Below are 20,720 nucleotides of genomic sequence, written 5' to 3' on the forward strand. Positions count from 1 at the left end.
ACTGGGAGCCCTGGGCTTATAGAACCAGCAAGGTGTGGCTTGATGTCTCTGGCCCAGCCAGGGCCAGTTGGAGGAAGAGACTGGCTCAGGTGACTTGATTTTATCCCAGGCCCACTACTAACTGTGACCCTGGACAAATACTCCTTCCCCACCATTTTCACCACTCTTTACACTGAGGGGATTAGACTCTGCTTCTCTCACACTACGCCTGGCATTGATCAAACAGCTCTCTTAAATTGTATGGTTTAATTTCAAAACAGTTGTGCTTTTTTATGACTCAGTTTCTAAATAGGACTGCATGGTAATTGTTCCCCTTCTAAGCCCTGTGATTTTTTTAAGATAGTATTTTTTAAGCAGTTTCCAACGCTCAACATGGGGCTTGAACTCACAGCCCCCGAGATCAAGTGTCTCATGCTCCACTGACTAAGCCAGCCAGACACCCCTATCAGCCCATGATTTTTTGATACCACCTCTCCTGTCTTCCTCCTTGTGACATAAAAGGAAATGCCTGTATGTAAAACTCAGCTCTCTTCAGTCATGCAGCAAGTCTCACAGCAGGTGAGGCTCTGAAAGGGAGAGTGAAGGGGTGCCTGGTCCCCACCCTGTAGATGCTGACTTGGAGAGATGTATGCAAAGCCAAGCGACAGCTGTATGTAAGCAGTCAGTGACATGGCTGCTGGTGTGGGACAGACAGAATCAGATAAGCCATAGCTGTCTTCCTGTTGTGTGGCACTCACAGCGCAGAACTTCTAGAGCATTGTGCACTGTGCTTTGTACCATCGGGGGAGGCTGTGAGCTGAGAGTACACATGACAGAGGTGGTGGGTGGTGGTGAGCCCTGTGGGTGCTTAGGCACCCAAGTGACCCAGTGAGTACATATATTACAGCCATGAAGAGGCAACCTCTCTGTTGATGGAATTGTCAGGGTTTGCTCCTGCTCCTTGCTGGCAGGGATGTGGGCAAGTGGGCGGTCATGCGAATCGCAGCAACCCCTGGAGAGGTGGTATGACAGAGTTAGTTTGCTGCACGTGTGTAGCCTTTGATGTGGCGAGTCTACCACTAGGCATTCACCCACACCGGCTCAGATGACATGTGGCAGGGATGTTCACTGCGTGGTGCACTGCCACTCCGTGGGATGCCACAGAGCCTCTAACAAAAGCAGTAGAGCCATGTGGACAGTAGGTGAAATCTAGGCAGGGGGCCATTCAGTGAGAGCAGCAGGGGTCCAACAGTGTGTAGAACATGTGACCAGCTGTCTCTCTTTGAAGAGAAATCTGTCTATCCTTCTTTGGACTCACCTGGTGTGTCTCTGGAAGGCCACACAAGATCTGGGTGATAGTGGTTAGCTCTGAAAAGGGAAACAAGGCTGGGATTTCAGATGGAAGGGAGACTTTTCACTCAGTATGTTTGTATTCTGTTTAAATATTTTTTTGGCGGGGGGAATCCCTGGGTGGCTCAGTGGTTTAGCGCCTGCCTTCAGCCCAGGGCGTTCCTGGAGACCCGGAGTCCCACGTTGGGCTCCCTGCATGGAGCCTGCTTCTCCTCTGCCTGTGTCTCTGCCTCTCTCTCTCTCTCTGTGTCTCTCATGAATAAATAAATAAAATCTTTAAATATATATATATATATTTTTTTTTTTTTTTTTTGTAAGAAAAAGGAAAGAAATGCTTTATTAGTTTACTAGGGATGCCATACAAATAGTCACAAACTTCTTGGCTTAACACAACAGAAATTCTCTCCATAATGAAAGCCTGAAGTCCAGAATCAAGCTGTTGGCAGGGCCATACATCTAGCCTGGGGGTGAATCCTTCCCCATCCCCTCCTCTTCAGGGGTTCTCTGGCTTGTGGCTGCAAGGCTCGTCTCTACCTCTATCTTTACAAAGCCTTTTCCTTCCCATTTGCCTTCTACTCTCTCAGAGGACACTTGTAATTAGATTTAGGCCCACCTCATTAATCCAGGATGATCTGGTCTCAAGTTCTTTAACTTAATCACACCTGCAAAGATCCTTTTTCCAGGTAAGGTCACATCCGCAGGGATTGGGGAGGGGAGCGCGGCAAGATTTGGATGTATCTTTTCAGAGGCCACCGTTCAACCCACTACTACAATTGCAAAGCCAGACTTTTGGGGAAAGCTCACCTATATGCTGCTTACAGTAGACCTATCTTAAATATAATGTTGAAAAAAAAGGGATTAAAAAGGAAATACTGTCCAAACACCAAGCAAAAGAATGTACTCTGAATTTTATATACTCTCCATATGTTCATCTCTTCCCAAAAAATGTATTTTAATTTAAAAATGTGTAAGATTAGGAAAGAAGGGGAGCAGTGTTTTAGGCAAGTGAAATGATGTGTAGAGTAATGGATGGAGAGTTCCCTGAGCACAAGGACCAGGCTGTTTTGATGGATGCTGGGTCCCCAGCATAGCTAGTGCTCATTGTAACTGAAAGGAAGTGCAAGTGAGTTGCTGGGGCAGTTGGGGAGCCAGGGGTAGGGAAGCCTGTTAGAAGGCAGTCTCCTTAGCATAGGAAAGCAGTCATGAGGCCTGGACTAGTTTGGTGGTAGAAATGGGGAAAGGGACACATCTAGAAGACAAATTGTAGGGTTGGCAGGGGAGATTGACAGTTAAGTGTGGGAGGAAAGTAAGGAGCCCCAGAAGGGATGACACTTCCCTTCTATGAAGCAGTGGTGAGGCCAGGCAGGATTGGGGGGCGAGGGGTGAGTGGGGAGGAGGCTGGAGAGCCCTAGCATAGAAGCTAGGAAGAAGGGGAGCCTGTGCAGGGAGGACAGAACCTTGGGGAGGCAGAAGAGAAACACAAAGGAGCACAAAGAGTCAGCCCAGGGAGAACAGCAGGGTTGGGGAATCCTGGGACCCTCCTAGCATTTAGGCCCCATGGAGAAGTCAGTTTGCAGATGACAGAGACCTAGAGACCAAGACAGGGTGTCTCAGTGCCGGACCTAAAGAGAGTAGACACTGAGAGGAGGAATGGGAAGGCAGGGACTGCTGAGTGCAGGTCACTTTCCTGAACACATGTTCTGTGCCAGCCCCTGCCACCTGTTTGTTCTCATTTAATCCTGATGCCAACCTGGCAGCACTCTTTTCTTTTCTTTTCTTTTCTTTTCTATCTTCTCTCTCTCTCTCTCTCTTTTTACCCAAAGTCAAATGGCTAGATAGTAGCAAAGACAGGACTCAAAAGCTGTATCTGCCTGGTTCATGGCCACTGCTCCTTTTTAGGGGTGACAGGACCCTATGCCTCTCTTCAGGACACGAGCATAAATAGCACCTGCTTAGGAGCCCACCACGGCCTGGAGATGGCCAAGCACAGAGTCATTGAAGGAATGGAATGGGGTCCGTGTGCCAGGTGTCAGGGACCGCTGAGTACTGCACACCCCTGCAGCCCCTCCCCTGTCCCCACTCTCCATCCTTCACTCTGCTGTTTCCTTTTCCTCCTAAGGGCTCTTTCAGGCTGTCAGCATGGGATTCTGGGTCTGTTGTCCTGCCTTCAGAGACCTGACCTACACTTGAGTTGAGCCTTCTGCCCCAGCCTCCTGCCTCAGGCTATGCAGTGGATATGTTAGAAAGGATTGCATCTTGCTTTGGCCTCTGGCTCCATCTGAGTTCTCTGCATCCTGCAGAAACACCATTAATTGAGCAAAGATCAGCTGTCTTAGTGCTGTGCCTGAGCCACTCTCTGCATGAGCCTTTTTGTTCATGGCTTCCAGGGAGCAGCTGCCAGGTTCCTGCATGGAACAGACTTGTTTCCATGGGACTGGGTGCCTGGCTCACCATCCATGAAGGACTCAGGAGCAGCTCCTTGTTTCTTGTGCACAGATGTCTCGTGTCTTCCAGTTTACCACACCCCTCCCCCAGCCACCATCACCAAAACAAAACTAGAAATGAGCAGAACTGTGTCAGTCCCCACCTCTGGAGTCATCCTGGATGCACAGCCATATCCACCTTGTTAGCAAATCCTGTGAGCTCACCGCTGAAGGTACAGCCAGGCTCCCACCTCTAATCGCTCACCCTCTCCTGCCACCACCTGGGCTGGGCACCCACTCCCCCAGGGTTTTTGCGGCGGCCTGATCTGCCTCCCTGCTTCTACTGTGGTGTCCTCAGGCCACTCTGAGCACAACTACTGTGGGCCACAGTCCTCCTGCCCCATGGCTGCCCCCAGGTCATGAGGCTGAGGAGATCTGACCTCATGCCCATACTCCTGCTGCTCAAAGGCCCAGCCCCTCCACCTGAGAGCTCTTCCACCGACTCCTGTGACTCTCCCCTCCCTTTCCGTGGGTCTTGGCTCACCTTTAGACCTCTCTCCTTTCCCGCTTTAGTGTCACAGTCGCCGTCTTCACACTCTCCACATATTTTCTTCCCTCTCCCCACCCCGAGAATGCAAGGAAGGCAAAAGGATTTTGTCTGTTTTGTCCCCGGAACAGGGCCTGTCACACCACAGGCCCTTTAGTACGGTGCAACTGCGTAGGTGAATGAAGTTTCCTGAGTTTTCCTGCCTTGTTAGATCTGGAGGAGCTCTTTTAATGTTTCTTCTGCCTTTTTTTTTTTTTTAAAGATTTTTTAATTTATTCATAGAAATGCAGAGAGAGAGAGAGAGGCAGAGACACAGGCAGAGGAGGAAGCAGACTCCACGCAGAGAGCCCGACGCGGGACTCGACCCAGGGTCTCCAGGATCATGCCCTGGGCTGCAGGCGGCGCTAAACCGCTGTGCCACTGGGGCTGCCCCTGTTTCTTCTGCCTTTAATTAAAAAATAAAAAGATTTTAGACACTGAAATATTCTAGGGAGAGGGGCTGGCAGATGGAGAGGAAGAAGGCAGGAGTCACACTCCTTCATTTAGGAGAATCTGAATGCATTCTGAATCTTCTCTTAGGTACTCCTTTGTGAAGCCAGGCCCCAAGCATGGACAGCATGTGCACACATTCTTCTCCCTTCTTATCCCAGAGCCCCCTTAACCCACATGGTGTCCCCCATGTTCCACTTTGCTATATTAGCACAGGTCTCTGACACAGGTTGTCTTTTGTTCATTAATTGTTTGAAATAAAAGCAATGTGAATATAGAAGAATGTTTTAAACCATTCAGAATGATACAGAAGTTCTACTCCCTTGAACCATAATTCCTTTCATCAGAAGCAACCCTTGTTAATAGTTACGTATCCTTCTAGGGAAAAAAATGCATGCATAACACCAACATAAATACATATCCTTAAAAAATGAACATGAACTGGGCACTCAGTTAAGTGTCTGCTTTTGGCTCAGGTCATGATCCCAAGGGTCTTGGAATTGAGCCCCACATCAGGCTCCCTGATCAGTTGGTAGCCTGCTTCTCCCTCTATAGCTCCCCCTGCTTGTGCACTCATTGTCTCTCAATCTCTCTTTCTCTCTGTGTCAAATAAATAAAATCTTTTAAAAAAAAAGGATATGAATAGAATCATGGAAGACACATTATTTTGCAATTGATGAATAAAATTTGGAAACCTTTCCGCATGAACCCATGCAGATTACCTTGTTTCCAGTGACAGCTTAATGCTGCATCATACCGTGATGTGAATCCCCAACCCCCCATTGACAGACATTGGTTTCTTTCTGGGTTTTTGTTAGGACAACATTACAGTGAAGAGCCATGTACGTGTTAGCACATGTTGCAGTAATGCCTGTAGAACACCTACATGGCAGTGCATTGCAGGTTAAAGGGGCCTGGGCACTGAAAATTTTGATTGATGTTGCCAGATGGGTCCATCTGTTGTACTAGTTGTACTAGTGCATGCTTTTACAGTATGTTTTCCTCCCAACTTTTTATTTTGAAAAAATATTAAACCTACAGAAAAGTCTTAAGTAGCAATTTAATGAATGAATACTCAAATATCCCCTCATCTAGGCTCTCTGATTATCATATTGCCACACACATTAGTTTGCTAGGGCTGCCATAAAATACCACAGATTGAGTGGCTCGAACACCAGAAATTTCTTTTCTCCCAGGTCTGGAGACTGGAAGTCCCAGGTGAAGGTATGGGCAGGGCTGGATTCTTCCAATTCTTTTGACCCTTGGCTTGTGGATGCCGCCTTCTCCCTGGGTCCTCATCTGGTTGCCCCTCAGTCTGTGTGGCTCCTAATCTCTTCTAAGGACACCAGTCGTGTTGGATTAGAACCCACCCATTTGACCTCATTTTACCTTAATGACCTTTCTTAGGACTTGTCTTCAACTACAGCCGCATTCTGAGGTATTGGGGGTCAGGGCCTCAACAAGTGAGTTGGAGTGTCAACACGATTTGGCCCACACCACCACATTTGCTTCTCTTTATATGTCTTATATTAATACAAATAACAGGTTTATTTTATAGTAGCTTATGTTACATTTATTGCTTCCAATGTATTATAATTATGCCATTTATCATGTAGTTACTTTATATGATTTATAGCGGGTAATTTTTTTCCCCTAAACCAATTGCCAGTGAATTGTAGTCATTCTGGTACTGCAGCATGTGTTTGCTTAGAATGAGAGCATTCTCCTCAGGAGGTGTTTATTTTATACTGATGGGGACAGATTCCCCTAAGGCAGAAGCACAAATGGGCATGACGTGGCTCTGGTTCTAACTGGGAGCTTTCCCTCCAGATGGTTGTCCTGGCCCACTTTCATGTGCATCTCCTTCGCGAGTACCCAGTGAGACTAGCATACTTGTGGGGAGGAGGCCCCCTGCCTTTGGGAACCATTTGGGTGAGCAGAACCTCTTGGCCCCACCTCCAGATCCTTTGACGTTGTTGATATATTGGCTGTATGATGTATCAACAGAATGACAGAGCTCCTTACAGTTAGTTCCTCCTGCTTTTTTAGTCTATCCCAAATGTGTCTCTGAACACAAGACCTGTTGTTTCTGTGTATAGAAGTCCTTGCTTTGCAAACTGCAGGCCGCTTGTATTCATTTAGAGAAGTAGGGTCAATCGATTTGGGCACCAAGTTCTCCCTCCTTGTCTACCCCTCCTCCTCCTGCACACTCATTGGCAGCTCGGGGCTCCGCCAGAAGTTGGTTCTCGCCGCCCACGTGACAAGGAGTCCTCCGTTGGGTTTGCACTGGTGTGTCTTTTCCTTGGTACTTCTGTGAGGAGCAGCATCACACATGCAGCACTTTCAAGGCTGGTGTTAGTGGCTAGACTCATGGAGACAGTCTGCCTGAAGTTGTGTCTGCAGACCTGAGGTGAAGGTGTCTGGGTGGCCCCTCTGTCATCTGAGGTTAGCCTGTTGCTGAATGAGCACCCCACACCCCCCAGCTATTCTGTAGCGGTGTGCACCCCTGCCTGGTGCTAGGGCTCAGCCAGTGTGTTCTCCAGCCCCAGAAACCCACCATCTACCCAATCCAGAGCCATTTTTCTAAAACACAATTCCAGCCATGTCTTTGACTCTGCTTAGCCCTCTGCCCTGGCTTTTCCTTCCCCACAGAATTCATTCCAGACTCCTTAGCCTGGCATTTAAGACCCTCCATCATGTGGCTCCAGCTCAGTTTGTCTGCTGTGTTATGTCCCTGTACCTCTGAGCTCGTGGTGTGTGCTCTGTCCCCTCCCACCAATGAAGCCTTTCCTGAGCAATGCTTTTCTAGGCAGACGGGGGTGGTTCTCCTTCCCTTGTGCCCTCACTCCACCTCAGACAGACCTGTCCTTTGGCACTTGCCTCACTGGATGGTTACATGCCTGCTCTCCTGCTGGACAGCTGCCTTTGTCTTTGTTTTCTCAGTGCCTGCTTGGGGTGGGCACCAAGTGAATACTTGGCGGGGCAGATGGGTGGCCAAATGGATCTCTCATTGGGTGTAGAACATATCCTGAAACTGGAAGTAACTGCATTCCACTTTGTGGGCTCCAGGTGCTTTCTGAGAGAACCTCGTCACAAAGGAGACAAAAATACACTCTTCCACGTGCTGTGAGGAGCCGTTCTTCCTAAGTGTCCAGTTCTGAAGAGTGTACTGGTCATCAGCAGGGCAGGGCCTCTGTGACTTTCACAGCTTATTGTATTTTGTCACACGTTGAAAGAGCAAGTACCTTAACTTACAGGGTCAAACCCCAAGTGTACTACTGATAATGCCACTTGTATGCGTTTTGCTTTGGTGTCACACTGGCAAGCTACTCAATGTGTGTGTTTTCTTTCAGTCAAGCGCTTCAGAGAACCAAAGCATGAGAGACGGCCGTGGAGGATATGGTGCGTATTGAAATATTAACACCCTTCTAGAATGCTGTTGACTTTGGAGTTTGCGGTAGGGGGTGGGGAGCAGGGGGTGCAGTGTGAGCGATTCTGCATGACGAAGTGCTGGACTCCCTTAGTTGAATTAATCATCAGGAACTACGTCGAATATGAAAACTTCTGTTCCTCCAGATAACGTTGAGCTCTGCCTTTATCCTGTCATCACACAGCCGCCCAATTTTAGAAAACAGGAGGTTGGACAGAAACATCAGTGTGTCCTGCAAGCTCCTTTAATTATGTGTCCTTGTTGTTAGATTTTGAGAAATCCTTGGGTTCTGTAGTCCGTATGTGTAAGCAAAACATTATCTCAGTGTGGAGATTAGTCACATATACCATATCAATACTCCTCCCCCTGGAACCAGTCTTTCTGGTCCCAGGATGACCCCTCAGTGGCAGTTTCTCCTTCATAAAAGGGTGCTAGAACCTCAGACACCACCTTGAAAGACAAAACTCCAGGAAAAAGGAGACAGCCAGCTGTTCAGGACATCATGTCCACAAGGAGCTGACTCTCCTGGGCTGTCTTAGGCTTGCAGCTCTGCTAACAAAACAGCCACTTCCCTTCCAGAGAAGACCAGATAAATCAGTGTGTTGAAGGCGCCTTTCCAGCATTTGGAGCACATGCTCGATTGACCTTCAGTGTGTTATTTGTGAATTTGGTCTTTCTTATTTTCATTTTCCCCAATCAGTTTCTCTTGAGTCTAGATATCTCGCTTGGGCTGGGGGACCCGGGGAACATCTGGAATTGGGGTGCTCCATGGAGCACACGTTGCCCTCTGGAGACTTCTACTTTGCCATTATTTTAGGAAATGATTTTCAAGCTTCAGTCCCAGGGTTGATCTGGATAATCTCTAGGGTCTCTTCAGTCCTGAGACTCTGTGGCTGATGCCCCATGCCTGTGTACCCCTTCTTCATCCCCTTTAGTGCCCCAGCCCAACCCTGGATGCCCAGGCTGGGAGGCTGAGAGAGACATCCCTCAGCCACAGAGCACCAGCGGTCTCCAGGTGTTCATGGCAGAGGAGAAACTAAAGGCCAGCTATAGACAGGACAGCAGGGTGTCCCCAGAACTAACATGGTTGTTTTTGTTCTTTGTTGAAACTCCTGCCGTCTAGCCCAAGGGTTGGCAGACTACCACCCACGGGCCCAGTGTGGCCCGCTGTCCATTTTCACCACTGATGTGTCACAGGACTGTCAAGGCGTGTGGCCACTTTCACACTACACTGACAGGATAAGCAGTGGCTGCAGAGCCTAAGATACCTACTCTCTGGCCCTTTACCAAAGCAGTTTGCCCACCTCGATCTAGCCCAGCGCTTGAGTGGCTGCAGCCAGAAATCTCTAGGGCTTTAGCACAGTGCTGGATCTGTGTATCTTGTTAGGCTTGGACCATGTTTAGCTCTGAGGGACGTGGAACTGGGGCTCTTTAAAATAGAGGCGCCTTGGACTTCATCGCAAAGCCGTGATCCAGCATTTCATTTTGAAGTGACAAAAAATGAAAAAGTAAACGCACCTAATTTAAATATGTGTTCTAAATCAGTGGCGTCTTAGGGATTTCAGATGCAGTGTGTTATCAAAGGTTTCGAAAGGTAGCTGAGATACCAAGCCTGAGTTAGTACTGACGCCCCAGAAAGAGGTGACTAGGAATGGGAAGGTTGGGTCTCCCCAGTGGCTTTCTTCCTGTTTCAGACTTCTCATTTTCCCCAAATTGGATATAACCCTCCTGTCAGTGTGATAACAAGTGCTAATCCTCTTTTGTACAGGTTTTTAGACACTTCCAAACAAGCCATAGGAATGCTGTTCATCCACTTTGCAAATGTGTACCTAGCAGATCTTACTGAAGAGGACCCTTGCTCACTGTAAGTGGCCCATACTGGAGGACAGACATCACCCACCCCTCCACTGAAATGTAGACTGACCTCGCTTTCTGCCGTCAGTCACGTTCCCTCTGGCTCTGTGCTCCCCTAAGAGACCATCCTCTGTGTGCTGCCCATGGGCTCAAATACACAGCTGTCAGTGGGCCTTTAGGGCTTTGCTGGCTGACAGTCGCCCTGCGCACTGGCTTTCTGCTCATCCGAGCTCTGGCCCTTGGTGTTCTAGTGCCCTTATGCCTCCCAGCAGGGAGCAGCCCCTGGCAGGGCACCGTAGTGCCGTGAAGGAGTGTCCCTGCTAGAACGGGAGACATGGGGGTTTTTCTGTGGTGCCAGCCACCCCGGGTCACAGCCATAGTTAGCCACCATTGACCTCTTTGACCTTCAAACTGGGTTCTGGCTCATTGCTGCAGTGCGCCTTCCACACAGCCCCTCACCCTGCGCAGTCTGACTGAAACCCCAAGTGGTGCCTCTCTCAGCAGATTTAGTGGGAAAGGAGACTCACCGGCCTTCTGGCTCCATCTCCTACCCTCCTGGCTCGGACTTGTTGCTCCAGTCCTACTGTGCTGGTGGCCTTCAACCCCACCAGCTGCCCTCTGCCTGGAACCCCCCCACACACACACCCCTGTCCAGTCCTGATCTGCCCTGTCTTTAAGAGAGTGGGGCAGAGGGCTGATGAGTCCCTTGCCAAGAAGCTTTGTGTATATTTAAGATCATTTGGACTGGAAGGTTCTTTGAAGCCTCCTTTTTTGGTGACTGTATAGATATAGTCCAGGCCTGGATTTCAGAAGGAAGTTATAAAGTCTCCCTGCTCAGGGTCTTTCTCTAAGACCTAAATAGGTTGTGATCTGTTTGGATGTTTGGGTGTAGTCCCAAAGTAGGGAACTAAAGAGGTGATCCTCCTATAGGGGGGATGATTAGGAGAGATCATTGTCCTTCCAACTCTCGATCCCCCCAGCAGGCTGGAGTCATCCTCTGGTGAATTGTCTTGATGTTGTTGATCAGGATAGACTAAGAGGCAGCGGCTGGCGCTGAAGGCACTAACCTAACTCCTGGCAGCCACACTAACCTAACTCCTCGGCCACATGGCTCTCCCCTGCAGCACCTCCATTGCCTGTCTACAAAAAGAAGATGAAACAGCTCTAAGGTCACTGACAAACTGAATCACAGCCAGGATAGAGAAGGGGCTATTGACAGATCTTAAGTGCTCAGCCTGGATGAGAAAAGGCCCTAGGTGGAGCTTGGTATGGTGAAGACACTTGACTGAGAGGCCAGACTCAGCCCACTTTGCTCTCCTGTCCTGTGTGCCCCACCAGATCCCCAGGATGCCTGTGAAAGTTTCAGAAGTTGATGATATAAGCACCACTGGAAACCCTAGGGTCACTTCTCTGGGAGTTAACGGTTCAGTTGGAGATGTTGTTAAAAGTTAGGAAAGGTGTAAGAGCCCCAGCACTGGGTAGAAGAGCAGGTGATGCTGGGGGAGTAGAGGTGGCCCCAGCCCTGAGGAAGAGTGAGTAGGCCCTGGGATCTGTTCCAGGTCCTGCCATTCTTGTCTGCCCTGTGACTTTTTACAGGTGGAGGACAGGCTGGCCTGGGCTGGCCTGGAGGCATCCTGGGAATCTGCAGACCAGGAAAGGAAACCAGCTTCAGCTCAGGAGAGCAGAAACTTAGAGAGGGGGATGAGCTGCTCCCTTTGGCTGCTGGGGTCCTATGGGCTGGGTGCTCTGTTCCTTGTTCCATCTGGACAGCTTTGGGAGGGAGTTAAGTTTTTATGACATCCAGGGTCCTGTGACTCTGAGGGGTAATGATTCAAACACATTTGTATAGTACCTACTATGTGGCAAGTGTTGTTCACATGTATTATTTGATTCTGATAACAGCCCTATCATTTAGATACTTTGGTGATCCTCATTTTACAGCTTGGGGAATCGAGGCAGAGAGAGCGCGTAACTTAAATTCACACATCTCAATAGTGATGGAGCTGGGGCCTGAAGCTGGCCAGCCCACCAGTCTCATCTATTTTGGGTAGAGCCTATAGAGCTTTCTGTCTTTAGTCCCAGGGTCTGGCGCACAGTAGGTGTAAATATTTGGTGAGGAAATGAATGAACTGATGTGTGTTTATATCAGGTGTTCTTGTTACTTTCAGGGTGAGCCTTAGATGTGAGAACCACTTGAAACCAATTAGATATGAGAGTCTGAGAGCAGCTTAGCCCAGGGCCAGCTGTGAGCCTGGCGAAACTGCCTGGAAGCAGTTTCTATGCCTTGGTCTCTGGTCTGAGAGTGACCCCTTGTGATGTTAAAGAGGAAGGGCAGGCGGGGGAAACCGCTGTCCACCCAGCTGGTTCTCTGCCATTCCAGAGCAGGGACTTGCTCCCTCCAGTGACTGTGTTGCTGTGCATGTTGCCAAAGCCTCTGTCTTTGGCTGGGGGCTCTGAGTCTGCATGAAGTGTCTCAAGCCTCAGCAACTGGAAGGCATCACAGTTGGTCTTTGGCATCTGGAACTACTCGAGCTTTCTGAGCCACCTGGCATCCTGAAGGCTGGTATCTGACCCAGTGACTGCCTGTCTCCTGCTTTGTCTGGAGAACTGGTGCTTATGGTCAAGATGCCCAGCAAGTTCTGGGGACAGGGCCCTTGAGGGAGGGCCTTTCCTTGGTGAGGCAAGAGGTGTGTGTCAGACTCATGGAATTAGGCCTTACAAGAACACATGATCAAGGTGGGACGTGCTCTACTGACACTTCTCTCCTTCCATCATCCTGCCTTTTCCATGGGAGTAAAGCTCTCTCCAGAAATACTCACACTTGCCTCCAGGGCAGGCTCTGAAACACAGGGATGAGCAAGGGCCACAAGGCCCTTCCCTCTTTGGTCTAAGAAACCTCAGAAGCTGTGTCCTGAACTACCCTGGAGCAGCACTTCCTTGGGGCTGTGGTTGTAAACAGCGTCATGGAGCAGATTTCTCTTAATGAACTAAGATCTGTTTCCATATTGACTTTTTGGCTGTTTCCAGGTGCTCTGTCTTGTGTCAAGGCTTCATTTGGTAGGACCCTTTGAGATCTTTATGCCTTGTTTGCTCCTCCCTTAAGTTCTTTGACCCCGATGAGTGTCAGCACGCTAACATGGGGAGGCCTTGCTGGGGCTCCTGGGAGTGAGCCTTGCAGGCTCTTGCACAGCCGCCCTCCCCCCGCCCCCCGCCCCGCCCCGAACAGGCCCAAGTGCTAGGTCATCAGGCTTGAAGTTGGCCCTGGTAAGCACACAGGGCCGGGCTTAGGGGCCCTTGCTCCCTGGAGGGTGCTTCCTGACAGTGCTGCTGTGTCCTCTTCTCCCAGGTACCTCATCAACTTCCTCCTGGATGCCACCGTGGGCATGCTGCTCATCTACGTGGGTGTGCGTGCTGTCAGTGTCTTGGTGGAGTGGCAGCAGTGGGAGTCCCTGCGCTTTGGCGAATATGGTAATATAGCATGGACATTGGATGGGGCTGTGGAGGGGCCTTCCAAGGGCTCTGCTCCTTGCCCCATTCAGTTCTCCAGGCCTAGGAATTTGAAGGTTCAGAATTCAATGGTGGCTGTCTCCTCTGTGTAGTGGTGGGGCTGGTTCTGGGGCCTGAAAACCATCCCCCTGCTGGTGTCAGAATGCCACACATCTGAAGTATGTAGGTTTACATTTCACTGCCATTTGATGGCAGGAGCCAAGAGACCCTAGACGCAGAGAGGGGCACAGCATTTGCCTCTGCCAGCAGAGGGCACTGAGGGCCCCACCTACGGGCTGTTAAGGCACCTCACTCTGCGAAGCTTCTCCCCAAGCTCCCACGACCTGCCCAACTCATTAGAGAAATGGAGATGGCTCTCAGTTTGGGAGATGCTCAGTAGGGATGTGGCCCTCTTTCTGCTGCGTGTCTCTGCTTGTCTTGTCATTGGGCCATCTCACTACAGGGGCTGCAAGTCAAGACTGGAGGGTCCATCCCCCACTCCGGGGCTCTTTACTGTCTCCTGACTAGAAGCTGGCCTCACCAGCATCGGGCACATACAGTCACCAGGAATACCATGTCTATCCTCACTTGCAGAGATATGCCTTAAAACAGGTGTCCTGTGGGTGTAGGCTCATCTTTGACCCACTCCCCTCTCTTCAGACCCCTGGGACAACAGCCTAATTAGGAAGCTTCCCTCACACTCTCAGAGCCACAAGTGCATTGCCCCTTTACTTTGTACTCCCAGAGAAGCGGCTGGCTGTAGCCTCCACAGGGCTGTGGTGGGAGTGCCTTCTTTAGGCCTTGCCATGCCCTGGGGTAAGGGGCAACGGCAGGTCTCTCCCACCTTCACACCTGGCCCCTGCTGTCTGGGAGCAGGAGCTCCTGGTCTCAGTGGGAACATCAGTGGGGTCTCAGCCACGGAAGGACACACAGGACAGGAGGGAGGGAATTCTAGGTCTGCACCTCCTTTCCTGGTCACACCTTCACAGAGTTCATGCCTCTGGGTCAAAGGGCTGCTCACTCCTGGATGATTTAAGACTCACAAGACACTAATGTAGAAAGGGAGCTGATCAGTGGAGCTGGCTATGAGTGCCTTGGGTATTTCTAGAAATCTTAAGTAACTGTCTCCTTTGAAGGGAGATGAACTCAGGGGAGGGCTTTTCTTAGTCTTGTTATTTGATGCCCGATGAGTCACAGACTTAAGATAGTGTCTGACACACAGTGTGTGCTCATGTGGCTCGAGGGGAGGCTTCTGAGAAACCCCGAGTCATGAGCCGTCAGCTTGGAGGACACATGGGGACCACAGCGGTGTCATCCTCACTTACAGGCTAGGTACCCAGAGGGGTTAAGTGACACTGGAAGCCAGTGCACAGCTGAGGGTGGGGGTGGGCATGGCCTTATCTGCTTCCACCTCTAAGACCAGTGCTTCTCATGCTTGCTATTGAGGTCTGTCCTGGAAGCCAGTGCTCTCGACTCAGCTATAGTGACTGGTGCTACAGGAGATCCATCCACAGCCAGTTACCTGGCAGCCAGAGGGAGGGCACATCTAGTCCTGGAGCACCACCCATTCCCACCATACTGGGTCTGCATCCCCAAGAGTACATTAGGAGGAAGAGGCAGTGGTAGTTTGAGCCTCTTGCTTCTGTGCCACCCTCATCTTCCCACCACTGCATTTAGGAACCATAGTCTTCAAACCAGGGTGTCTCCGGATGTCCATCCTGAGTCCCCCCTTACCGGGCTAAGGAAAAACAGCACACTGATTTCTGTTTCTATCTGTGTTCTTCTTTCCTGTCGATGCTACAACAAATTTCCACAAAATTAGTGGCTTCAAACAACAGGTTTCTTACCGTAGAGCTGCATAGTTCTGATATCCCACATGGATCTCACTGGCTAAAATCAAGGTATCGGCAGGACTGGCTCCTTCTGGAGTCTCTCACTCCTAGAGACTGCCTGCACTTCCTGGTCATGGCCCCTTCCTCCCCCTGAAGGTCCAGCAGGCAGTCAGGCTCCTGTCACATGGTATCATACTGACCCTCCAGCACCTCCTTCCAGTGCCCTCGTGAGTACGCTGGTCCAGCTGGATACCGCAGGATACTCTCCATTAGAGGCAGCTAGTTAGCAGCCATACTTCTCCTGGGCCATGTTACCTAACGTATTCACAGGTTCCTGGGACTAGAATGTAGATGTCTCTGGGGGGCCATTATTCTACCTACCACACCTGTTAACTGGCCTGTCTTCTTGAGGCAATATTTCCATTTAGGGCCCCATAGCTCTCTTCTCAGCTAAGTAAAGAAGAAGGGCTTGTTTTCTAGGTGCTTCCTTTGTCCTTAGAGGAGAGGGTTAATTTGCCAACAAGCCCATGGGACTTGGGGAATAAGCCACACAGCTCTGAGGGGTGAGACATATCCAGGTGATAGGTGTGTTTGCAGTCTGGTGACCAGAAAGCTTTTCGCTACTCATAAGCCCAGAAAGTAGGGTCTGTGTCCCATAGGCACCAGTGGTCTCTAGACTTTGCTCTCTTCCTGAAGCCTTGGGAGACAGACATGTACCATCTGTCATCCCCCATCCCTGCGATTTCCCCTGAGAAAGTTATTCAACACAAACAAAACCCCCATCTACCTAAGGTGGTGCAATGTGGTAAGGAGCAGGACACGTTGGGAATGCCTGTGATGATGAGACAGTGGGAAGGTCTGAAAGGTTCTCCAGTGAGACAGACCTGAAAAGCAAAGCAGCTGACACATTCACCCCGCAGGGGCTGCCAGCAGTCTGGATGGTCTCTGGATGCAGCAGAGGGAGCTAGTGTGGGAGCCCATTTACAGAGGACTTTTCTTCTTTTTTTTCACCATGTTTTTTTTACCTTATTAAAGCACGTAAATGAAAGAGGACGCAGCTGCAGCTGAGCTGAGGCGCTGATACTCAGCCATGCGCTGGGCAGCACAGGGGGTGCGGACAGCCTGTCCCCCTTCATCAGTCATTTTCAAACCTAAGGACCGATGTAGCAAACACTTGGAGCAGACAGGTTTTCTTTTGACATGCAGTGTGGACCCTTGGTCTCTTGCCTTGAAACACGCCAGTCCCCATTCAGAGATTTTCCTACTAATACATTCTGTTTGTCTCCAATCTTAATGATTTTTAACAAATACTTTAATCTGTTATTTTTGAGAACTTTTCTCAGTAACGTCACTTAGTGAACTGAAAGGATTCCAGCACTCCCTTAAAAATCTGGCTAGGAGAGATAGTGCTTCTGAAGTGGTTTTTTTGGCTCAGATGTGTCCAATCGAGAAGTGAAAGTAGACAGGACAAGCTTAGAAGAAGCCCTGATGGCTTTCTGCATGCTTTCTGCACCCTTCTCCCGAGGTTTTCCAGAAAAGGGAATGGCCTGGTGGTGTGTCCATTACAGCTGCATGAAGGCATTCACTTGCGCTTCCACTGCGTAGAGTTGGCAGGCTCTGGCTGGGCTGGGGCCTCCTCTGACACCCATGTCTGGGCAGGGATGGCTACAGAAACCGTAGCATCAGAGCCCTCTCTCTGGGCCAAGTTCTCTTCTCACAGCCTAGATTGGGGTCTTTACCTCCCCTGAAATGCTGCCCTCCGCCCTCTTTCCTGGCCAGCAATGGTCAGACAACTCCAGTAGGGCTTCCAGAGCAGGCCACTGGGGCGTCCCCACTATCAGCCCTTCCCTCAATCTCCCACTTTGGGGAGGCATGTGTGTCTCCCTGGGGGCCCATCCCATACATTCTGCCTGTCTCTGAGGATATAGATCTGTCCCTGGGGTTGGTCTTCCACCCTGCCTCTAGTCCCTTTTGAAACATTCTGGAGCCCCTCCAGGGCCTGCATGTGCCCCAGCCTGGACTATTAGGTTTCTCCATTTCTCAAGCACAGTGACTGATAGGGTCACAGATGGACCTCTGTCACAGCCCCAAGGCACAGTGCCTCCCCTCCTGCCTCTGCCATGAGGGCTTCCTGTTTACCTTCCCTGTCCCCAGCTGAAGCTGTTTTGGGCTACCCCATATAGACACAATCGGGATTCTGCTGTCAGGGCTGAGGGCAGCAAGAGCAGCCGGGGAGGGTGGTTCGGGGTAGCAGATGAGCAGAGAGGTGGTGTGCTGCCTTTGTAGTCACAGACATCAGCCAGCCCATGGTCAGAGGAGAGGATGGATAGCTTCACGGTCACTGGAAAAATCAACAACCGATAATAATAGCACTCACTTCACACAGCTCTGCCAGTGGACGGAAAGAGCCAGCTCTCTGAGCCCCAGCAGTGAGCACTTACTAACTTTAGTCTTTTTAATTATATCTTAGAATCTCTTGAAAGAAACACCACTGTGCTATCTCCAAATTAGGCTGATTTTGTCTGAAACACCCGCATGTGTCTATTTGGGTTGAAGTGATTCTGGGTGCATCAGGGGTCCATGAAGTGGCTTTAGAGCCAGGGCTCTGGTGTGGGCTGGGAGCCCGAGGGCTTACGGGAGGGCGTGGGGCAGGGACATGGAATCGGATCTTGGTGTCTGCACCCCGCGTGACTGCGCACCCACTGTCCCTGCAGGAGACCCTCTGCAGTGCGGAGCCTGGGTTGGGCAGTGTGCTCTTTACATCGTGATCATGATTTTTGAAAAGTCTGTCGTCTTCATCGTCCTCCTTATACTTCAGTGGAAAAAGGTTTGCCTCTTGTCCCTTCTTTAGCAGCTCCCTGGGATGCTAAACAAGACAGTACTTAGTACTTGTTCCCTTACCACTCACACACCCCAGCTTTACTGGAAAACCAGATTCCTTCTTTCTTTTTCTTCTTCTTTTTTTTTCTCCCTCCACCTCCACGAATACAGTCTGGATTCTGTGTGGCATGGCAGCCTATTGAGAGCAAGAACTTGGTTTTTCACTTAGCATCCATCTACTTGAATCATGCAAATGCCTGCTCTAGGTTAGGCTTTGGGATACATAAAGGCAATGGAAATAAGAGTCCTTCCTCGCAGGTTGCATACTAGCTGCTATAGTCTTTAGGCCTCATGACTATAACTGTCAGGAGGGTGTTTTCCTCATCTGCATATGTCCTCACACACCTCTCTTGGCCAGTGGTTTAATGGAGCCTTTTGCTGCTGCAGGAAGCAGCTGGTCACACATTCCCAGGGTTTCCTTGGCCCTGCCCTCTGGCCATGGTGCTGTGTAGATAGAAGCCTCCACTGCCCATTTCCTCCTAATGGTCACATGAAACCAACCAAAGAGCCTTTGAGTAGCTCAGAACTTGGCTTTCTTGGGTTTTATTTGTGTCTGAGATTTATTTATTTATTTATTTATTTATTTATTTATTTATTTATTTATTTAATTTGAGTTTTATTTTTTAAGAAAATAAACCAAGGCTTTTCAGGGCTGTCATCCTTCGGGAGGTGGTTGAGATACAGGATTTGTGTTAGAACATGGCCTGGCACCTCATTGCTAGCGTCTATAATGAACATCCATTGACTTCATTCCCCTCAACTCCCCGAAACCATACCAGCCCTGCCCTCTGCGCCTCCTGGTGGGTGGGCCCTGCTCTGCTCCGTGGTTGTAAGTGCACTACACTTCCCACGTGCACGGCACTGGGAAAGCCACTAAAGCTCTCACTGTTCCAAGTGCTCTCTCCAGGTCTGTCCCTTGTTAGCAGTCACACCTGGGGGTGGGCTATGTGGCCCTGGGTGTGAGGTGCTGTTCCCATCAGGATTCTGGGGAGGTGTCGTCTAAGCTAAGCTACATTGCCCAGGGCCTCGTGGGTGATTTGTGTTGCTGCCCCCCGACCCCCAAGCACCTTCTCTGTGATCTCTCCCTACCTCACGGAGTCTGCTTCTCTTTACAGGTGGCCCTATTGAATCCCATTGAAAACCCAGACCTGAAACTGGCCATCGTCATGCTGATCGTCCCCTTCTTTGTCAATGTCAGTGCCATGTTGCATTTTACCCCCGTGTGCTCTCTGCCTTCCAGTGTCCTGTTTAAAGTTCTGAGTCTGACAGAGAAAGTTCCTCATAGCCCCCAGGCCCCTCCCCACCCCAGGCCTGGAAATGGTAGGATTGCTTCCTCAGCAGGCAGGTCACTGCTCTAGGCCTCCTGTGCAAGATGGAGGATCCTAGGAACTTTGTCTTGCCCTCCCTGCCAGGGGACCTCCCACCCAGGAGGCTCTCCACATGCACCACGAGCGACTTCTAGATCAGGATGTTAGGAATTCACTCCTTTTATCCCTGACCCCAGAGCTCCAAGAGAAACCCCTGAGTACACTGGCTAGAAGGAAGTAAGAAATAGTAAGAAGGAACAATAAAGTCACTTAACGCTGACCATATCATGGTAGTGTATGGGCCAGCTGCTCAGCCTGTGCCAGGAGCCCAGAAACCTTGCCAGCAGCTAAGGCAAAAGCCCAAGACAGGCTGTCCCTGTCAGTTACCAGCACTCAGGGTGAAGAGGGTCAGGATTTTCCTGCTGGTTCTCTTTGATAGGAAAGCGGAAGCAAAGGACATAGATGGTGGGAATCTCTTTGTAAGCTTGTTAGAGAGCAGGGGGGCTGGATGAAGTTTTTCTTCCCCTTGTTCTGGGCATGGTAAATCTGGAGCATGTGGGAAGGATGGCAGTGGGGTCTGCTCTGCTTTGACGAATGGCATATCCCAGAGTAACATGCACATTTCCTCCCCACAGGCTTTGATGTTTTGGGTAGTGGATAATTTCCTCATGAGAAAAGGGAGGACGAAAGCTAAACTAGAAGAAAGGGGAGCCAACCAGGACTCGAGGAATGGGAGCAAAGTCCGCTATCGAAGGGCTGCATCCCACGAGGAGTCAGAGTCTGAGGTAGGGCCAAGCCCTTCTGCTGCACCCCGACCTGAGGACGTCTCTGGCCTCCGTTTACCTCTAGTCCTCTTAGCACTCAGCGGTGGGGGAAGAAGAGTCTGACTGCCTCCATCCAGCAGGGATGCATTCCTGCGGGCCCTGGCCATCCCACAACAGGAGGTGGAACACCCAGTGGGGTAGCAGGGACTTGCCTCCGACAGTATGGACCTCTGCCAGTGGAGGAGGACAGAGAAAGGAGGGGCTGCTGTGTTCCAGGGAAGCTGACAAGGATTCTCATGAGCCTGATCGTTGCCTTTAAGCGTTAAGGTGTTTAAATCCCTGCCTACCACTGCAGAGCAGCAGAAGTGTTGGCTAAGCC

At 50.2% G+C, this 20,720-nt stretch overlaps 1 protein-coding gene across 1 annotated transcript in view; it reads left to right on the forward strand.

The window, feature by feature from the left end:
* The window catches only part of STIMATE (STIM activating enhancer), a 48,627-nt gene that overhangs the window by 26,181 nt on the left and 1,726 nt on the right, over positions 1-20,720 (forward strand). Inside the window, exons 2-7 of the mRNA XM_077858584.1 lie at positions 8,142-8,190; positions 9,987-10,082; positions 13,419-13,540; positions 18,105-18,217; positions 19,386-19,463; positions 20,213-20,362. Of these exons, the coding sequence (XP_077714710.1) occupies positions 8,142-8,190; positions 9,987-10,082; positions 13,419-13,540; positions 18,105-18,217; positions 19,386-19,463; positions 20,213-20,362 (608 nt within the window). The remainder of the gene's footprint in view (positions 1-8,141; positions 8,191-9,986; positions 10,083-13,418; positions 13,541-18,104; positions 18,218-19,385; positions 19,464-20,212; positions 20,363-20,720) is intronic.

The sequence above is a fragment of the Canis aureus genome, chromosome 19 (genome assembly GCF_053574225.1).
Source record: "Canis aureus isolate CA01 chromosome 19, VMU_Caureus_v.1.0, whole genome shotgun sequence".
Taxonomy (NCBI): Eukaryota; Metazoa; Chordata; class Mammalia; order Carnivora; family Canidae; genus Canis; species Canis aureus.